The 22,337-nt window shown below is 40.5% G+C and overlaps 1 protein-coding gene across 9 annotated transcripts in view; it reads left to right on the forward strand.

The window, feature by feature from the left end:
- Window positions 1-1,678: 1,678 nt before the first annotated feature.
- LOC144933869 (myotubularin-related protein 5-like) overlaps window positions 1,679-22,337 on the forward strand; it is a 96,571-nt gene continuing 75,912 nt past the window's right edge. For all 9 annotated transcript variants that reach the window (XM_078859112.1, XM_078859118.1, XM_078859119.1 and 6 more), the window contains exons 1-2: window positions 1,679-1,831; window positions 13,159-13,244. In XM_078859112.1, coding sequence (XP_078715238.1) covers window positions 1,777-1,831; window positions 13,159-13,244 — 141 coding nt within the window. In that variant the 5' untranslated portion in view covers window positions 1,679-1,776. The remainder of the gene's footprint in view (window positions 1,832-13,158; window positions 13,245-22,337) is intronic.

Genomic DNA, 22,337 nt, shown 5'->3' on the forward strand with positions numbered 1-22,337 from the left:
AGGTAAAAGACCCTGCTCCCTCGATTAAGCCTCATCCACCTACACTCCCGTACTCACTGCTCCCCTACCATCCCTCCCACCCCGTGACCCTACACATTCACTGATAAGATTTTGATCCCCCCCCCCATACTTATCTGATTCCCCTTCTCCTCCTTCTTCCTCGCCTGAACCCCCCACAACTCACCCCATGAGCTGACCCTTCCAGGAGCAAGACCTCGCTCTCCCCAGTCTTCACAGTTCCTTACGACTCCACCTCCCCTAACCTGATCCCTTTCCCACCCTCCCCTGTTCCCAGTGACCTGACGCCTCCACTGACACAACTCTGACCCCACCCCCCCACTGTCGAGTGACTTGGGGGCCATCCATAAATGACGTCACGTGATTTTGGACGATTTTTGCCCCCCCCCCCCCGTCGTTACACGGCATCACAAAAAGTCAGAACCCCTCTCAAATATGACGTCACAAAGCTCTGCCCCCCCAAATAAAACATGCTTCAAATCGCTTTAACCTATTGTCATTGCAGTGCGTATTTAATGTGGCGCTGCACTCTGATGTTGTACGAGAAAACATTTATTAAAAAGTCTATTTAATTAAGTAGAACGTGTTGTCTATATTTAAAGTTGCGCATGTTGATCTGACGTCATATTTCTCAAACACCCCCCCCCTTCGTCACACATCGTCAACTACGTCTGACCCCCCCCCCCAGGTGCGTGACGTCATTTATGGACGGCCCCTTGACTCATCCACCGACAAGTCCCTGTTCCCACTTTTCCCTGATCCCCCCACCTCACTCACTCCGTGACCTCATCCCCACAGTGATAAAGCCCTACTCCCCCCCCTCCTTTTCTCTCTCTATTCACTCATAATAAAAAAAAATTCGGGGGGGGTTAGATCGCGTAATTATATAAATGTGTCGTTAAACCCGCCACCACCCGATACAGCCAATTGATGAAGCTAATCGTGATTACTGGCGAAACGTCGTACTCAAGATTGTAAATGTTGTGGCTTGGCTCTCCAACACAGCGCTGTGCTGCTGTTCTAGCAACGAATTGGCCACGTTCTGTTTTACTTGAACAAACCTCACTAAATTGTCCCTGTCGGGTGGTGGCGGGTTTAACGACACACTTATAAATTTCGATTTAAAGCTTTCGTGACTGCAGGGATTCATCTGACTTTACCGAAAGAACCAAGAAGACACCCTTATATATTTAACGCGATCTAATCCAAAATAAAGTAAACAAAAGCCCCCTATAGTGGATCACATTGGTCGAGAAAGCTTGCTAGGTGTTAATCTGACTTCACCCATCAAGATCCAGAGGCACAAGAACCTCACCCCCCCCCCCCCGTGTGACCCCTCCACTGTCAGTCACAGTTGGGGGGGGGGTCCACCTAGTACCGCAGTGCGCATGCGCCTGGGGCCGACTGAACGCTCGCCTCGTCGTCGTGCGCGTGACGTTACACGCCACCCCCCGCCCCCTCCCCGATGCGCCATTGAATTCCCCAACGCGCATAGGCGCGGCCGCTTCGGCGCGCCTCGCGATTGGCCCACCGGCGCGAACGGCCCTCGGCCGGCCAATGGCGCGAGCCGAAACTGAGGGGCTGGCGTGTCTATGCGCGCTAGGGAATGTGGTTGCCCCCTCCTTCACCCCCCACTACCCCCCACCACCACCAACACCCCCCCCCCGTCAAGGCGCTATGGCAGGATGGCCTCCCCTCCGGACGAGTGATGCGTTCTGAGCGCTGCCGCTCCCGTCGGGCCGCCCGCCGCTCAGCAGCATGGATAGACTGGTCGATTACTTCGTGATCGTCGGGTACGATCGCGAGAAGAAAGGTGAGTTGGTTTCTTCGCGTCCGCGAGCGGGAGTCCGGTGGGTGCCGGTGGGGGAGCGGAAGGTGTTGTGTGGTTGGTGGGGGGGGGTGGGGTGGAGGTGCCTTTGGCCTTATGCGCCCGGCCGGGCCTGACCGCCTTGACTCGGTTGGATATCTAGGCGAGGACGAGGCTTCGTTGTCGGGGTGTGTGTGGTAAGGCCGCACGATGTCGCGCTCAGGCGACGCGGTTATGCAATGACGTGAGGGCCTAGAGTGGCGACGAAAGTGTGGGTTGGTGTTTGTTTAAATGACTGTTGTTTAAATGACGGTCATTTAAATGGCAGCGTGTTGTTTGTGTGCGCGTGTTTGCAATGCAGCTGTCGCGTTGTTGTGTAAACAACGACATTGGGACATTCCTACACAGGACGTGCCTTTGAAGCACAGCGTTGTCGGCGTTGTCTTTTCTGTGGCCAGTTGCATTAAAAACACCGAGTGATTGTTGTTATGTCCATTAACCTGCACTGCTTTAAGTGGCACAGTTGGTGGAAATACGGTAATAACGGTGTTGTATGCAACTGGTCAATAGCCATTGAAGTCCTGTACAGTGCTATGTGACTTAAAGTGTGTGAGCAGCGTTATCTGTCGAGGCAATATTTGACGTAGCATCTTTTTGCAGCAAGCAATGTGAAATTATGTACTGATGTTTGCATTCTCAGGTAATGTTACGAGTGTAATAAAATACATCACGCCAAGTACACTACTCCATTGTGGGTTTTTTGTGTGTGGTGATAACCGTTGCAGGAATCTTGTGGTCAAAAACACTGCGATACAAATCTCTCTTTTAGGATTTTAACCTAAACTCTGCTTTGCAGCTTTACATGTTGGTCAATCGTGGATGTGGGTATTCGCCTGTATAAGCCAACTGATGTTTTTTTTTAACTCTTAAAATGCAAATGTTCACATTTTATTCTGAAACCACTCGCAGTACTGTACTTCCAAAGGCACATACCATTATTTTCGTGAAGAATGTGAAGACCAGACCCCTCGATCAGGAGGTTCCAGTTAAACAACTGATGACGCTGCTTATTTACAAAATTTTACTGCGTTCACGATTCACGGTTGACCAGCGGTACAGTAATCCTCCTACCCCGTGTTACTTTATACACCTCCTGTTCATTCTTTGGTTCTTTTCGGTTAAGTCACGTCTAAAAATAAAATAATAAATTAAAATAAAATAACATATTACGACGTTTCGATTGCAACACAAGCAATCATCATCAGGCACAAAAGAAATAGCAACAAAAATCTAACTAGAAAAAACTATAGACAGACATACAAGCAGACAGACATCACAACGGCACACAGAGAGAGGAGCAAGCTGACAACGCGGCACGGGCACGCAAGCCTGAAAATTAGGAGGCAGGCACACGAAAATTAAATAACCTAGTAAAATATCGAAATGTAATGTAATACAACACAGAGAGTCGGTTAACACACAATTAACGCATAGCCTGGTTGATTACGTGTTTCAAAATTTGCTAAGTTAGAATTTTAAGTGTGAGCAACAAAAATCTAACTAGTAAACTATAGACAGACATACAAGCAGACAGACATCACAACGGCACACAGAGAGGACACACATCTTTGTGCCGATGTGTGTCCTCTCTCTGTGTGCCGTTGTGATGTCTGTCTGCTTGTATGTCTGTCTATAGTTTACTAGTTAGATTTTTGTTGCTCACACTTAAAATTCTAACTTAGCAAATTTTGAAACACGTAATCAACCAGGCTATGCGTTAATTGTGTGTTAACCGACTCTCTGTGTTGTATTACATTACATTTCGATATTTTACTAGGTTATTTAATTTTCGTGTGCCTGCCTCCTAATTTTCAGGCTTGCGTGCCCGTGCCGCGTTGTCAGCTTGCTCCTCTCTCTGTGTGCCGTTGTGATGTCTGTCTGCTTGTATGTCTGTCTATAGTTTTTTCTAGTTAGATTTTTGTTGCTATTTCTTTTGTGCCTGATGATGATTGCTTGTGTTGCAATCGAAACGTCGTAATATGTTATTTTATTTTAATTTATTATTTTATTTTTAGACGTGACTTAACCGAAAAGAACCAAAGAATAATTCCTGCAGTCACGAAAGCTCCTAAATTAATTCCTGTTCATTCCTTGGGCTACGTTTACGCGACAACGTGTTTTGTTGCATTATTAGTTTCGAAAAAAACCTGTTCTCGCATTAACGTTGACAGTATTTTTGGACGGTATAGTACAATACTGCATTTGTACTTTTTAGTGTGGCCAAATACAAGCAATCATTTTCCAAAAACTGCAATACATTTATAGAAATGGAACGAATAACGTTTTCTTGGAATTTGCTGTGGTCTTGAGTGCTCATTTTTATACAGTGTTGACCTGAATAAATTATATTTTCTGTACCCGTTTTCATATAATATCATATTTAAACACACATACCATATACATATATTTAAACACAAATATGATATACATATCATATACATATCATATTTAAACACATATGCAAGCATTTCTTTACGTGTAGGGATGTAGTTTATTTGTTTTAATAGCTACGTCCTCGCTGCCAACAACAGATAAAAGAGCTGGCATATAGGGTAGAATGATTTTGACCAAGTTTACAACAGTTTCAAAGATCAGACCTATACATTTAAATATATAAAGCCACCATATAATGGATAAGATTATAGGATAATTATTAGACTTACAATAGCGTCATTTATTTCAATGATAATACGTATACAGCAACCACACTTAAGTTGTTGATCTTTACTTAATAATGCATTGAACATAGATCAGGCTGAGTGTGTTAAAGTGCCCACATTGGGTATTACTAATAGATGCCAATGCACAATGAATCATGCTCTCAACTGCTCATTGTGCCACACCTTAGGGTGCTTAGAAAACCCTCAGCAGACATCATTTATCTCCAAACTAGAGTTAACATTTGCTCCATATGACTAGAGCAAAGTGGTATTGGACAAATTGTTCTTGACCAAAAGACATGTCTTTTAACATTCATAAATTTACAAATTGGCAAGACAGTGTCATGTATGCAGTATTTTTAAGCTCGAGGTGAATAGGTTAACATGCCATTGCTGTGATTCCACCACACCTAGCCATTGCTTTCATCCTTCTGCCAGATCACGTAGTTAATGTAAAGTCGACCTCTGACCTCCAAGATCCACTGTTACAGTATCCTATTACTGCATCTGGCTTTAGCTCTTCCCATTGGTCACCAACAATTTGTGCTATTCCAGTGCTTCTCTCAGCAGCCAGTCATCCTCTGTTGAGCACAGGTTGCATCAATAGATAAACTTATTCCTGGTAAAATCTGTAACATGTTCTTGCCACCTTCTAATCCTGACTTTCAAGCTGCTTACGATAGTCTTCCATTATATTCCCATCATTGCTTATATGTACACCTGTATCCATAGGACAGAATAATAATTTTTAGTTGCCTCACATTATTTGGCATAGTTATTAGAGCAGTTTGTCCGTCGTTTAATTGTGTAATGTTTTTCAACCGAGGCCCAAAGATACAATGTAAAGAAGTAACGTCAACATTTTTGCTGCGAGCTGCAGAATTTTAGACACGTAAAACTCTCCCGTGGGTGGGTCCCCATGATACAGTGTTTGAGTTGACGCGACACTGTGTGTGAATATACACTGACTTGGGCGTGGCTGAAACTGAATCGGCGTGCCGTAAAAGAAAATAAAAGATCGCATTGCTTGTTCTATTCACGGCAGATACTTGTTGAGCGGGACGCATTCGTGGTCGGCCTTCTGCTTCCACTGTGACCATGTGATCCTGGCAGGCAGGCAATGTTAAGAGTGGATGCCTGCGTGCGTGGCAGATGTTAATGCCAGAAGGCACACACAGATAAAGAGGCTGCAATGAACAGCCCAGCTAGCAAGTGCCCCGAGCGTGGGAATCTGGTCCTCAACCTTCCTCTCGGTGCACTCTGCCTTGTCTGTTTATTGACTTGTCGATGGAAACATGTAAATCATCAATATGCATCGTTATTTTGAAACCAAAATAGCTTTTTGAATGCTGTGAAATTAACTTGCAAATTGTTTAGAAATAAAAAAAAATTCCCATGTCACCGTAATTTTTCACGTGGTTAAACATTACTGTATATTGAGAATACTTTGAAGTGTTTGATTTCTTCATACTTTCTGTGACAAATTACATATTTTTTGGTAAATGCCTAAATAAGGACATCATGTAGAAAGAGTCATGGGTGAGTACAGTATGTACAATGAATGGGATCTTTTGCTATTTAAATAACATTGCTTTTCCCACTGGAAATAGAAAGTGTACTGTGCGTACTGTTTGTAAAAATAAAATCCATTTTCAGTGGAATGGGGGAAGCAGGATATAATGTAAATGTTTCTTATGTACCCCACATGGGTTCTGCTGCTATTCGTCCTGAATGCTAATGAAGCCCGTTGTGGGAGAATCTGGCAAGCATTGGACAACCCTCTATGTTTAACAGCACTTGGGTGCATGCGCTGGTATGCATCTTGATAGAAAGCAGAGCTGTGCTAATTTAATTGATTTGGGTTATCACAATGCGTTGCAGTCAGCTAGTTTTTGAATGGTATATATAATGATGACTGGTCCTGTGGATAATTTTTTTTTAACTTAAACTTCCACAATGTAAAGACGGAAGTGATGTTAGACACGTTGCACCATAACACTGCCTTGGCTGACGTAATTATGACAAGTGCTTAGTGGATTCCAGTCATTTACTGCTTTTATGTGTCTTGCTTCTTCATTCAGTGAAAGAATTGAGCTGGTTTTGGAAGCAGATGGAGTGTGCACAGGATATCCTGCTTTCCTGTTTTCATTGTGTGGACAGACCAGATATAACTATAGTCTCGGTTGGACCTTTTCACCTGAACGCCTGACCTTGAAAGTGCTGCCTGGGTTATCGGAGGCTGAGGTTTGGCTGCTGGCTTTCTGTTGGAGTTTCCGTAGTGAAATTGCTTCTGAGCCCATGGGCCAAATAAAAAAGTGAAAAAACACACACTTGGAGCTAAGATGCAGCTGACAGGTGCTGTTGGCAAACAGTTTGATAATTGTTTTGACTTTGCTTAAAATGCATAAAAGCTGGATGTTTTCAACATGTTTTTGAAAGGTACATGCTGCAGCAATGTCGAACTGGGTTAGGTCAGCATCGCCATGAAAATATGCTTGTAATTTTGTTTTGCTGAAATTGCAGATTGGTTCTCTGAACCATTGTACATTTAGTTGTAAGAGGCCCAATGTAGAATACTTATAATTTAAGGAGCTCTGCATATTGGTATATGTGCGTGCTTGGAATTACACATAGAGCCAGAAAGAGGAATATATGAGTTTAAGGACATATGCAACGTGGAGACATATTCACTGTTACAAAAAGTAAGTGGATTTCAGTAAGACAATTGACGATACGGGATAAAAAAAGCGTAATTTTACCAGGTAAGGTCGACTGAGCTATATAGCTCTTTTAGAAGCGACCTGGCCACAAATGATTGTTCAACGAATTGACTTATGTGGAAATTCATATCGGCCAAATGCTGTCGATGGTCGGTGGTGAGATTAACAATGGAGTGGCAGTCAAAGTAGGGCGCGCACCCAAAATGACATCTACAACAGAGATGGAGCAATGATATCGGCTTATATGCAGGTGCTAGATAGGTTGTTGCATCGCAAGACTGTGACAGATGGCCACAGCTTTGGGAAGCTTTCATCCTGTGGTGGATTGGTCATTACTCATGAAGATAATGCTGATCACTGTTTGTCATATCCAGCAAGTCGAGATAGTCTGGTTTTTTTGCATTTTCACATTTGTATGGGTAATTGTTATGTTAAAAAATAAATTGTGATGGTCTAATTGGTTCATGGACATTGCCTATTGAGAATTTAAATGTTTTTTTCTGCACCTGCACCAACTCGGAAACTATAACAGGCAAAGTAAGCATTGTTATCTGAGAACAATAACATATACAACCTTGTAAAGTTGAACTGCAATAACAGTTGATTTTGAAGACTCGTTTTAAGTAGAGGCAGACCTCGATTAATGCTCAAGATGTGTTCCTAGAAAAGTGAGCGCTAATTGAAGCGGTGCTAAAAGGGGCCATTATAGCATTGTTTCTATGAGGATGCATTCCCGACGGCGTTATTTCTTTTAAAATGTGACCGTTTTGCCAGTATCAGATTTATACCCTTTCTGGCAATAAAACAGGAGGTGTTAAGCTGTTCAAACAACAAATAGAAACCTTTTGCAAGGAATCAAGTTCGCACTAACCACACGTACTTGTGGTGGACATGCAAACAAACATGCTCTGATAATATATGCATTGCCTTTGAAACTGATTGGGCTACACCAGAGACAACCTTCTTTAGGGCCTCGTCTCACCAGTGCCAGACCAGAGAACGCCAAAAAGCGAACAGTACAAAGACAATGCCACTATCAGGGCATTTATAGCTTGGGATGAGCAGCTACAAAATGGGACTATTTTGCCACTATCAAAGTATGAAAAAGAATAGTTGTTACCCTTTATGGCAATAAAGATGTTCATACACCAAATGGAAACCTTTTGCAAGGAATCAAGTCTGCATTAACCACACGTACTTGTGGTGAACATGCAAACAAACATGCTCTGATAATATATGCATTGCCTTTGAGACCGATTGGCCTACACCAGAGACAGCAAAAGGTTTCTATTTGGTTTTTGAACATCTTAACACCTGTTTTATTCTAGAGTCTACCTATTTTATTGCCAGAAAGGGTAAAACCTATTCTTATTTTTTCATACGTTATTTCTTTCGTATGAGAACTATATAAGGGCCCCATTGAGGTACAGTATTGGTAATAGCGCTAATAATACAGACGGTAAAAATTATTTCGTAAATAGATTAAATTGCTTCTTAGATTAATATCGGTAAGTATTAAAAGTCTGTACTCACGAGTGAATTCTATTGTACTCGTACAAGGCAGCGGTGGGAGACGAGGTTGTGGGAGCCGCTGTGCTCCCCATCTGGGTCATTCTCAGTGAAGAACCCCAGGACTTCCGTGATCTTCGTGATGCCCTCAGTCTCAAGTTCCGTGGCGAAGGTTTCTTTGAGGTGGTGCCTGAGGCTCCCATCTTAGTCTCGCGAGTTTTCATCTGGCTAAACTGAAATAACATTGACAAATTGTTGATTTAAAAAAAATCTTGACGACGAATTGTGATAATCTTATCGTGGGGGTGGAGGCTGGTTGGTTGAGGACATACGGTGCTCTCATTGGCCAAGCGAATTATTTCCGAGGCCAGCGCTGCGTGTTCTCACTCGTAAGTGCGTTTTAGATTTTTGTATATTTTTTTTCTACATTTCCCTATTACAAAGAGGGCTATAACGAATCGGCGCTCTACGGGGTTGCGTGAAGCGAGGTTTGCCTGTATCGATAGTATTCCTGTTATGTATGTTTTGTTTGTAAACGTTTAGTATATTTGGACACGCGGAGGCACACTACTTTTTGGTGGTTCCCACAGTGGAGTGTTTTATTTTTAGCATAGGTTCAAATGATCGGAATGTCATTGCACTTTAATTTGTTGATAATGTAGCTTTTAAAACTGCTATAAAAATATGATGAAACATTCAAAATTTACAATGAACAATATTTATTTTTGGTTTTATATTGTTCGCTTTGAAGAAAACATGATTTCAACTTTACGAAAACATTATAAGGTCGCATTTATTATACACATTGCTTGCCACAAATGAACCACAATACTTTGCTGATCTTGTCAAAGAGCATAAACCATCACGCGAACTCTGGTCATCCTCGCAGCGGCTTTTGGCAAACCATCGAACAAAGATGATCACTTCATCGTGCGTTCAGATGCGCTTCTGCGGCTGTCTGGAATGCTCTTCCCATATTAGGAAGCCACTGGTGCTACACACATTGAAATATCAATTGAAAACTTTCTTTATAACTGTTTCATGTGTTTTGTTTGTTGTCCTCCCCCTGCACCTCCGATTAGCATGGTTCTCTACGTACGGTGCGAAAGAAGTTCAATATACATACATTTACGTTGGTCTGTAATAATTATTGGCTTAATTTGTACTGGTGTCCAGAAGGGGTTAATCAGAAAGTTACAACGGCAAACAATACAAAACATGATAAGAATGCAAAGTATAAGAAGAGTAAGAAAATCACAAAAAAACTTTATATTTTCCCAGGTAAAGCAGCGAGGGATGAATCTGTTTCACCACTCGATAGGCAGGCATTGGCACATGAAAGTTTCCAGAGTTGCTTGTTTTGTGCAAATAGCTTAAATGTGTGCATAGCAAATACTTAACTTCTTTGTAGCTTGGCATTTGACATTTTAGTGGGTAAGATTCAGCATACTTGGCTTAACTGAGTAAAGCTTGTGTTGTAACATTTTCCACTTGTTTTTATTTAAGATCTGAAAAAGAAACGCGAATGGAAAATTACAATTATTTGCTGTATCATGCCTGGTTAATCGCAGTAGATACATGACTTGATGCATTTACTACCCTTCGGAGCTAATTTACTGCAATAATGGGTTAGTTTTCTAAGAACAATCATCAGTAATTTTTAGTGCAAATACATTCGCACAACCGCTGAGTGTTTAAAGCGACGTAGACTAATTGTCGTGAAATGATAGGGGAAAGTAAGATGTCTCGCTAACGTCAAGAATTCTCGAAACATTCGGTTGGAAAATAATTCAACACGAGAGGAATGTGAGAACCCTTTCTTAACTGTCCCACTGTGACTGTCAAATGTTGACATGGGACTGACCTTCATGTTATAAACTGCAGTATGGGTGGAATAGCTTCTGTAGCAGTTATCTGGCGCCAGTGGCTCAGTACGACATACACATGTCACTGGTCAAGGCTTCATATCAACCCTGGTCAGTATCCCAGCAGGGATGGAGACAACAACTGCGTCTTATCAGTTGTTGGCTTTGACTGCTAATGACATGAGCCATGTTTATTTAATGGGTCAGTGGGGGGTCTGAAGTACTAAATTGACTCGGTATTTGGTAATTAAGTCTTGATCCTGATAGACGATATTCTGATGGAGTGCAAGCCTGGTATGCTGATCACCAAGAACACAGACCTCACTTGAACTTGCTTGACACGTGGACGATATGGTAAATGATTGCTTGGTATGCTGACTGCTATGAGAGTGGGTCCAACATCAGGGCTTTGGCGTACAACGAGACATGTGCCTCTTGGGATGATAGAATTGTGACTGTCCGTCGCCCTCTTGTTTTTCTCTCTAAATTAATAAATACTCCGGACCAAATTTACGTGAAACATAACATCAAATGTGTTTGGAGCAAGGCCGTAGCCATGGAGTCAACAATGGGGGGGACCAAAATCTCCCAGGGGGTCTGGGGGTCCCCCCCCCAGAAAAAAAAATCTGAATTTGAAAACGAATTTCCTGCCATTTCCTGCCTAAAATATGAACAATTTCATTAATACATGGAATAGACGTTTTATTGATTTTTACAATAATGTCTAATAGTGTATTGTATTACATTGCTCTGTTTTTACTTGTTACCTTTTCTTGTTTCATTGTATGTAATGGCAGAGATTAGGGATTCATAAAGTATAACCATAACCATAATCACATTAACAGAAATCTATGCATTGTTATATGAAGACAAGTCCAGATATTGTGGCCAAGGTTTAGCAAATTGTTTGTTTTTATTTACATAGCATCGAAATTTATATATTTTTTAATATTTTATAGCAATATATTGGGGGGGACATTGTGAGAATATTTGAATATTGGCAGGGATGTGTCCCCCCCAATATATATTATAATTACGGCCTGGGTTTGGAGTGCAATAGTGCAAAAATTATGAAGATTGGTTCATATCTATATATTGGTTAGTATACTTTTGGTAGCCATTTGAAAATGTTAATCGTTTTAACTTGATTTATGCTGGTAAAAAATCTGGCTAATTCTCAGAGATTGTTTTGGAGAAATATGTTTCTGTTTGCGTCACTCTGCCAGTTTACTCAGTAAATCTCCAGTAGCAGTTACATAACCCACAGTTCAGCAATTAATCATTCAATTTAACATCAAGACCTTTTTTAAATAAAAACCAGGACAGTGTAAACTTATCAGCACTGTATATTAAAAAAAAATGTTTTTTTATGACATTTCACTGTTAAGGAGACTAGATGTATTGTTTGACTTTGCTGGTTTTGGAAAGCAGCCCATTTGTAATGAGCTTCATGAGTTAAATATCGGTAAGGAAAGTATGAAATAACGCTTTAATTCTAAATCGGTTTCTTAAAAAAAGAAAAAAAAGACATATTATTTAAAAGTGGTGCCCCGACCAAAAAGTGTGGGCCCATTGGGATTGTGCGGTCTACTACTTTGGCTCCACTGAGTGCTCCTGGTTTTTTTTTAGTTTTTAAGCATGCATTTAACTCTCTACAAATGTCTCCATTTTATTTGTTTTCATTTCATAAGAATAGTCCGAGGTTGTACCAGTACATGTAAACAGCATTGCAAACTGACTTATTCATGCTAGAATCATATCTGAGTGATGTCGTCACAAAAAGGCATGAACAAGTCCAGTTATAGTTTGACAAACAGACGTCTTAATTTTTTTGAAACTTGTATTATTACAATGAAAGAGTTGTTTTCAAACACTGCATAACAGCCAAGAGCTCTCAGGCTTGAATAAGTGTCTCAGTGCTGCACTATATGTGTCATCACTTTTGTGAATGAATGAACTTGTAAAAAAAAAACCCAACATGCTAGATCATGAAAATACGTTCCACTTTGAGGAATTTCATGGTATATAAGGAAAAGTCAACATGTTAAATGCTGGTTTGTTAAGCTAGCATGTACCCCTGGATGCACATCTGCTTGCACAGCCCTTTTTCTCAATCCACTGCTGGATGAAGGCCTCCGCACACTGAGTCATGGGCGTTATTGATCGGGCATCACCATGCTGGTTGATGAATGTGGGGAGCATCGTACTTCACAACAATGGATTTTGCTGCACTGGTATTTGCTGGTCACCCCGTAATTCTGCAGCAGCCTACAATAACCTGACACGCGTGATGGTCACCCATTTATTCACGATCCAGGCTCAATTATGCTTGGCTTTGGAGATCTAATGATATCAGATGTGCATCTCGTTATTTTGCCATAGGCTCGGTATCTCTGTACAATGAATGTATACTGTTAACCAAATGTTTGAAAATGTCTTCTAAGGGGAAAAATACAGAGCGCGTGAGCATTTTTCTTAGTTCATTTGACATGATGTATGCCGTTTGTTTCACCATCTAGGGACTGGAGAGGGCCAGGGGAAGATCATCCAGCGTTTTCCGGACCGAGAATGGGAGGATACACCGTTCCCACAGGGAATTGAACTGGTATGGACTCAATAAGTCCCACAGAAACCCACTGATCCCCTGAGTCATTTATGATTTTTTTTTTTTACAATTCCTTGCTGAAATTAGCCCTGAGCCAGTGGTGGAAATTCCACATTCCACTGGTGGGGGTGAGTCTAATTCCATAGAACAGCCACTGACTATATATTCTTGGTTCTTTCGGTAAAGTCACGTAGAAGGTAAATAATAAAATAATTAAAATATAAAACAATAAAATTCTCACGACTTTTCGACTTTACCGAAAGAACCAAGAATATGAATCCCTGCAGTCACGAAAGCTTTAAATACAATTGTAGCTACCGACTACTTTGTATAATGGACAAAGTGCAAAACTTGTGTGTGCTTATGTAAAGATCATTATACATTACCCGTTCACATGGAATACCTCATTTTAAATACATTTGTTCTTGCAGTTTTATAAACCGATATGCCTGGTTAACCTGAATTACTAACACAAGGGTGGCTGCACAGTAGTGATGTCTATGCCTAAATATTTATTTCCCAACACCTGTCAGCACGCCTGTGGTGTTAATTCCAGGATGTCAGTAGCACTGTTCTTGCTGTGCAGTGACACATACCAATCCACACCTCGCTGTGCAAGCGAAACAAAATGATCTCAAATTTAATTTAAACAAAAACGTAACGCCAAGAATAGGACCATGTGAAATAAACACTTTAATTGCTTTACTGTTTTACAATTACTTTATTATTATTTTCTTTGCCTTTGTAGCCCCATTGTCTCATGAGTTTTAATGAGCTCTTCATAATTATTATAAAAATAATGTATAGGTCTTTCATGATCCACTGCTGTATCGTATGTACGTATGTTGAACTTCTTTCGCACCTTATGTAGCCACCGTGCTTATCGGAGGTGCGGGGGAAGGGCAACAAACTAAATGCATACTGCCAAACCGTGTCGGTCATGGAGGTTTTTTGACCTTCATTAAGCTGGCTAGTGCAGGATGATGTAGAGGGGGAAGATGGCCCAGGACTGGTTCAGATCTCACTCTCCGCTGATGTTAGTGTTGCCGAGTACAGTGCGCTAACCACTACCACCACTGCTCCACCATTGGAACTCTTACATGGTCATAAATAATTGACTAATTTTTATGCTTTAGAATTCTATACTTTAAATGTACAATTTTGTGCCACCAATTAATAAAAACTTTGCTGATTGTTCATAAAAAAACTAAAACCTAAGCATGCACACGTGGTTAATGTATGTTTATATGATGTGTGCAGTTTGTGGCGTATCTCATTCTCATTTCACTTTTAGTGTAGCAACTATTGCCCAGGGTTATCTGACCGAGAAAGGCCAAATAAATCTCATCTTATTTTTTCTAAACTGCAACACAACATAATTGACACATCTTTTTCTAAATACATAAATCATGTTTTTGGTGGCTTTGGTGGTTGATAATTTGTGATAGATTTTTGCATGTTGAAATTAAATTATGCCTTCTTGTACAATCAGGGTGGTTAAAATTGAGCAGTAATTAATTACGACACGAACTTAACAAGTGTGATATATCATCGGACAATATTCAGTGTCGCTCCTACAATGTTTGACAAAACAGTATTTTGAGAAATATTTGTAATATTTGGCCAATACAGTTTTGGAAATTTGTTTAAATTCCTCTCCCAGAGTTACTTTGTAAAAACCTTGCCATTACATATGTCATGTAATTTACTTTATTGTGCAAATATTGTTTCATGTTAATGGATAATAATGTTTATCTTCGGTTATATATGAACATTGTGGCTTACATGCGCCGAAATATATTTAACTATATTAATGCTGTCTAAGTTTGAGTGTTATTACGTGTACATCATTTGCTCTTTGTAGGGATTGGGTTGTTGTTACATGTTTGCCTTCTTAATCATTTTGAATGCTTCCGAACCTCCACCATGACTATATAAACTGACATTCCAATCCCATGGACAATTTAAATGTCAAAATACATGTGTAGAAGCTTATAAGCTCTTGTGCAATGTCATGCCTAGTCCATCCTATAAATCGGAAATGAAAAGATGGCCAAAAGGAAGTCCTGACTGTGCTGAATTCTTGAGATTCCTATGTCCTCTGGTTGACACACCACTGAGTCAAAAAAGCAAAAAAAAAATTAATTGTTTCCGGCACATTAAATAAACCAACCGTTGCAACTGAACATACCATTGTAATCTTTCTACCCAGCTACACAAAATCTACATGCATTTCCAAGAGATTATCTAAACCATAGTCTGTATTTTTTTACAAGGGCGACATTTTTTCAAAGTTTGTATGAAAACTGTCAGTGGTGGCTCTTGGTATAGTAGACGAACATCGCTGAAATGAATTACTGTTTATAGAAGTTGTTACTGCAGTTTATAAACAGTATTCGGCAAATAACCTAACTAGTGTCTGTAATTCCTTAAACTTAATGGGATACATTTTGGAATTCACAAATAATGCTTTTTTAAAATATGGGACAGGACAACTGATAATGTTAGCAAGGTACAGTATACGCACTGGCTTATAATTATAGGAACGTATTTCCATGACATGTTTTGAATACAATTTTTTATGTTAAGCATTGTTAGATTTTCTTTACTGCAAGATTATGTTACTTTAAACTATGCCAGGCATGCCTGCTACAGGATTGAGCAAAGAAGGAAATACAGACAAAAACGACGCATGTCTTCAAATATTTTATTCCCCCGGTGCACAGCTTACACAGAGGCGTGTGTGTCAAGTCTCCATTGTGTACGTGCCGGTTTGCACTAACATGCCTCGACAGTCACGCCAGCTCTGGCCGAGCAAAAATGTGCAAGTTGTGCTTGGAGCACATAACGAGCTGAGGTTTTGAAATAAAAAAGTATTCCTTGCGTCAAGATGCATAACCTAACAGAAAACAATTGCGTGACCTATTATGATACTGTACCAATTGGCAATCACATTACTTAAATATGGCAGTGTAAAGCATTAACGTGTCACCTTTAAGCTGTGTAAAGAAGCACTGTCTGTAATTTTCTGGAACTGTAACTATTTGAGTATAACCCCCCTCCATTTTGTATTTTCATTACCGAAGGTGATGTGCAGCGCATTATGCTAAATGTCGCGTCCATACAACATTTTGCAGGAAAAAAAATCATAAAATTATTGCACTGACATTCCACATGGATAGAAATAGTATTTTTTTCACCATTGTTTCAGCATAAAAAAGAACTATCACGAATAAGAAGAAAGTGAAACTAGCAGGGACACGTGCATGCCCACCATTCATGATATGTCTGGACGTGCAGTGGTCCTAAATCTTGAAGGTGAACAATTTCTGTTATAAGATACGTTACTAAGTGCTGATTAATTGTCTCCTGGGATAATTGCTTGAAATCATGCTTTACAAATTATCTTAGGCATTTCGATTTAAAGGCATGTCACATTGGAAAGTGGTTTCTTTGCATAGCGCATGGAGATAACTCCAATCATATTACAGTGCAGCCATGTGCTAGAATTGAAAATGTGATGCTTAATACAGAAAATATAGGGCATGTTTGAAAATTAAAGGGCATATTGAGATACCTGGTTTGACATTAAGCATGCTTTCATTTGCATCAAGATAATATTGAATTATTGTCCTCAAGAAAGCGAAACTTAAAATACGATAACAAGAAATTCAACATAGTCATAAGTTTTTTTCTCCAGATAAATAGTAAAACCTTCAAATGCTTCTGTGACCATTTGAGTTGTCCTATCAGTGTTGCAATGAATGAATAAATATATTTTGAGATTTAGTACCCTATTCTAAAGCAGAATAGAAGTGAAAAAGATAACCCGAGTACAGTACTTTGTACACGATGCTAGTTTAGTAATGAATTAAGAATGCGTGTGGTCACACCATAAGGCAGCTCGTCCACTGCAGATGACCCAACTCCGATCACATTTAATGGACACGATTACTTATGAAACCCAGTAAAGTGGTTTACACGCCGCTTCATCTGTCTGAGGTTAAAACGGTGTACGTGCACATATTCACGTGCACCAATTCGCGCATGCTCTGGCACTACAATTTGCCGCTGGAATGAACTGTATTTAAGAAAGTTTGAACTCGGGCAACGATGCATCACCACTCTGAAAGACTTGCTCTGTCTTTGCCGCGGTGTCATCGTGGCACCGCATAAGAGGGGCGATTAAAAGCTTAAATATCTCTCAGAAATGATTATTTTCACACACTTTTTTTCACGTGTGTATCAGAGTTGCTATAAATGAAGTAATGTTTAAAGTAAATTAAAATTTTATTGCATTAACTTATTTATTACATGCTTTTTTTCAAATATGGTCCAATATAAAATAAAGATCCAAAAATAACAATGTACACCATTAATATTCAACGAGTGGAAGGTTCAATTTGAATGTAGGACATGTAATTCATTGCTGTGTTTCTTTAACTTTAGGTTAATGTGGTTATACCTTTGAAAACGTTTATTGGTATCGAATGACTGTGCGATGTTTAATCTGTATAATGGTCATAAAACAGGAAATGTGAACCCCTCATGTCGTGTTGTTAACGTCCTCAGCTGGCGTTCAGGCATGCCCATTGACTAGGCTGGTAGGAATAGCAGCTGGTGAAACATTCCTCCAGTGCACAGGCGGCTGCTGGGAGCCCATCATTAACCTCTAAAGTGTGACACAGTTGTTCCATCCACGCTTGCTCCCTTCCTCTATCCCCCCCCCCCAGTGCCCAACACATTCCTCAGCTCATTTCCTATTATCCTGCACCCACAAACAGTCACTTAGTCCAATCGTTGGTCTTGGGCAGGGTGTTATTTGTGCCCAAATGGATGTCACTTGCAGGTGTGGTTGGTCTGTCCCTTGAGTGCATAAGGAGGGACACATTTTAGAATTTTATGCACGTTTTTGGAAATATTGCATTGTAACAGGTTTCACTGGCGATTTATCTGCACTGACCAGTTTATTGCTTTGACCTGCTGTCATGGACCACTCGTTGCTTTTATGTGGGCACATTCTCACTGACCGCAATGTAATTTTATAGGTAACTTTACACATTCGCGTGGATATGTACCTTTGCACATACTTGTAGTAATTTATATTGACAGGGTCCATTGAACCTTGTTATGTCAGGTCATTCTTTGCCAGATGAATGGCCTCATTAACCATCTTGTACATTATTATATATCCGTTGTTTGTATAAACAATTACTCGTTTTAACTCGATGGTATATTCTTAATCACTTACTGCTTTAGCAGGGTGGAGTGGTGGCACAATGGTTAGCACACTGCGCTATAAATTTGGCAACTTGAGTTTGATTCCCAGCCTTAGTTATGTGAACTGGTGCTGTTCCCCCACCCTCAGCAATTTGCACAGACCAGCATGTTGAAGTATGGTCAGACAACCCCCATGACCAAAATGTGTTGGCTCACTTTCATCCAGCAGTGGATTGATAAAGGGCAGTACATTTTTTATTATTTGCTGCTTAAACAATATTGGGATGGGTATTGACTTTACTGCACATTATGTACAAAGATTAGCGAGTTTCATTATCAAGTCCTGAGGTCGTTTGAGACGAGTGGATTGTCTTTGTTTATGACTTAGATTGCACGAGGTTTTCTAAGTATGTTTCAAAGTGCAAAGCGAGCAGAAATTGTGCTCGTTTACAGGAAGCACTTGTAAACAATGGCCAGCTGTACGGTGCTTTAACTTCAGCAATGTGGCACCGAGCACAAAGTGGGTGATGTATTGATGAGTGACCCTTGACTGGAAGTTGCTGCCGAAATTAAATATGAAAGGCCGAGTCAAGGCAGAGCTCCCAGTTTTAGGTTTTGCAGCGGGCGGCCGGCCGGCCTGCCAGACATGATGCCGCTGGAGCAGCTCTTTGCCCCGTGGGCTCGATATTGGCAGTGTCTGTGCCTCCTGCTGAGTATGGGGAGCCAGGAAAGCTTACGGGCAACCGCTTAAGTGTGGCTGTGCAGGCATCGACACGATAAGCTGGGGCGTGCACAATCAGCTTTAAACCATCTGTTGGCTACAGAAATAGGGGTTGGCAATGCGAGCAAGCTGCATTGCAGTGTCTGGCTTGCATCTACCCGTACAGGCCGTCTGTATAGCACACGAGGAATGACGGTGTTGGAAAGTGAATGTCTTCCAAGAGAATCAACAGAAAAATGTTTGTGTAATCTTAAGGCATGAATGAAACTAGTGTAGCTTTCCACCGTGAATTTTCTTGTAAATATGGCTTATTCTGTGGTATCGAGTTTTCCCTAAACAAATTGTCTTTTATCCACAATTTGGTGCAAATTTTTTCTTTTTATCCCCAAGTTATTTGCGGATTTCCATGGATAAGGAATATGAGGAATGCTCTCATTCATGAATTTGCTTTTACGTAAACAGCGCCCCCCACTTCAACACAGGTAAGATGAGTTCTGTAGTTTGTCATCATTGAAACTGATCAATGTAAGGGTAAAGTGAAGGAATTCCAAAACAAAACCTGGCTTTGTGAAGATGCAACACCAAAAACCCTTTCATTCTTCATCTCACATTGATTATCCGGCTGGTATTGTTTACATATGTAACACATGTAGTCTTCTAAAATTGCCCTATAAATTATTCTTCAGTTATTGCAGGTGTGTTAATTGTGTGTCTTATTTAAACGCATTGTCTTTCTGTGTGCCATTGGTGATTGAATCCCCTCGCAGCTGGTGGTACCTATTGGTACCCTATTTAGTGCATTCCCTGACGTGCATATGGAAAGTGAGTTCACTATTGTAACAACAAACTCTGCAATTACAGTATCACATGGACATTTCGCTGAAGGCTAAGTAAGCACCCTCTGCAGTTAATTTAGACTGGCCTGGTTCTATTTAACCTTCATTCATGAGACAATGACTATACATTCTTCAGGCTTAAAAAAATAGGACTTGAGCTGATGGGACATTTCCTTTTGCTCCCATGCTTGTAGTAATGAGCATGTATATGAATAATTGACGTGGAATCCCAGAAATGCAGAATTTTTTTCGTATTCCCCTCCCAATCTTTCATGCCCCACCTAAACCAGTCCCTGCTGTAATCCACACTGATTATTTGCAGGCTGTATTACAGCCCCCGTGATCGTCTCATTCTTCTGTTAATCTTTGAGTTCACGTGTTTATTTTTTTATTTGCTTGCATCTCACTTTTTTTTTAGGAAGCCTGTTAAAACAATAAAACACAATGTTCGGTCGCTGCACTGGATGGATGCCTCTTCTTTTTAAATATTTTTGCCACATGCAAAAATAATCTTCACTTTTTTTCTCTCTAATTTTAGCCACGTTCCAAAATGTTGTTTTATTTATGTCATTGAGTGCCTCATGACCAGTATTTCATTTTTTCTTGTTATGCACAGCCATGCTGTGCATAATCCTGAGTGTATGCTTTTTATATACATTATCGTATACAATCCGAAGCTAATGATTTGCACATGTAAGTGAGTAACCACTTTTTGTTTAAACTTGGTTAGCAGCAGAGGCTATAACAATTTTTACTGATGCGTGTCTGACAGGATGTTTTGGAACTGCTTTGTATTTTAGTATAATTTCGATAAAACCTTTACTACTTGACCAATGTTTTATTTGAAAATGGCAGCACAGTTAATTTGCCAGTCATGTGTACATTTTATTATTTTGAATACAATTTGTAAATCATAACAGAAGGTTTTGTGTTCACTCTATTGCTTCATGAATGTATAAAGAGTGTACACACACGAATGCCTCGCCGAACGTGGGGGTTATGTTCCTAAAAAATGCCATGTTGGGGGGACATCAAAGTTTGACTAATAATAGACCTTATGGGAAATATTGTGTTTTCCTTCATGGGTCCAAAATGATCACACCCCCTCCCTCTGTTTAACTAATTCTATGTGATTTTCCCCCACTTGGTATCACATAAAAATAAAAACGGACACATGGTACGCGTAGATAGAATAACGTAAGATATGTTACTATATCGACTGAAATAAAAACAAGTGAAATAAATATTTGTTTTACCTATTGCGAATGATTATGGTGATGATTATATCATCCTCCATCTTTGTTGAGCTTATAATTCCGTGTGATTTCCCCCGCATGTTGTCACAAAAAACACAACATATATGGTAAATAAAATAAAATTGGACTTAAAATGAAGTTAAAACAAAGTTTAATAGTTTTTTCCTTTTACTTACGGCCAATGATGATGAAGGTGAAGATGATGTTGGTGGGGGTTTTGGGAGGAGGGGTCTTAGAGGGTTGAGTGAGACCGCATAAGTGTTGGCGTGGGAAGATGGTGAGGAGATATTGATCCGTGGCATTTCGAGCACTGTACAAGCGGACTGCGCGTCACGTGGACGCAGAGATGAGAATCTTCGCAGCGTCAAACCGCGTATAGCCGAAACGTCTTCCCCCTTGTTCAGTAAGTAAACTGCGTATAGTCGAAACATCACCCCCGTGTGCAATAGCCAAAACACGCGTTTGATAAAGCCGCGTTGGGTAAGGCATGACTTTTATAATCGGCCCGAATGCACCTGATCTCATCAGGCCTTGCACGCTAAGCAGTGATGACGTTGGATAGCGCTTGTTCGGGTGACCACTTGTACAGCCAGGTTGTCATAGGGCTTGGGGCTACGTGGGGGGCAGCAGAGGGCAGTGCAGCAAAAATAAATAGTTGTACAGTATTCTCCTATGCCCCCCCATCTATCCTTGCCTTCGCAAAACCGCACCCACCAGGGTGGCGAACTATGGTTGAATGACTCGCATGGCCTGCAAAGTTGTGGGAAGGCCCTTATTGAGCTGTGAAATGACAAAAAGGCCGTACATGTGCAATCAGTACCATGTGACATACCGTTTATTGTATTTTTCCTTATGTCTGTGGCATTTGACATGTATCAATGCTGGAGGCGATTTCTGTCATATAAAAATCTTACGGTTAATAGCACTGCTGGCGAAGTGACATGCAATATGCAGCAAGTGCACAGGAAACGGTATGTACCAACATTCTGGAACATTTCGGACGCTTGGACTACTTCTCACCACTGCCATTTAATAAAGTAACAACACAAAGCTAATCAAG

This window comes from Lampetra fluviatilis, chromosome 8 (assembly GCF_964198595.1).
Source record: "Lampetra fluviatilis chromosome 8, kcLamFluv1.1, whole genome shotgun sequence".
In the NCBI taxonomy this organism is placed as follows: domain Eukaryota; kingdom Metazoa; phylum Chordata; class Hyperoartia; order Petromyzontiformes; family Petromyzontidae; genus Lampetra; species Lampetra fluviatilis.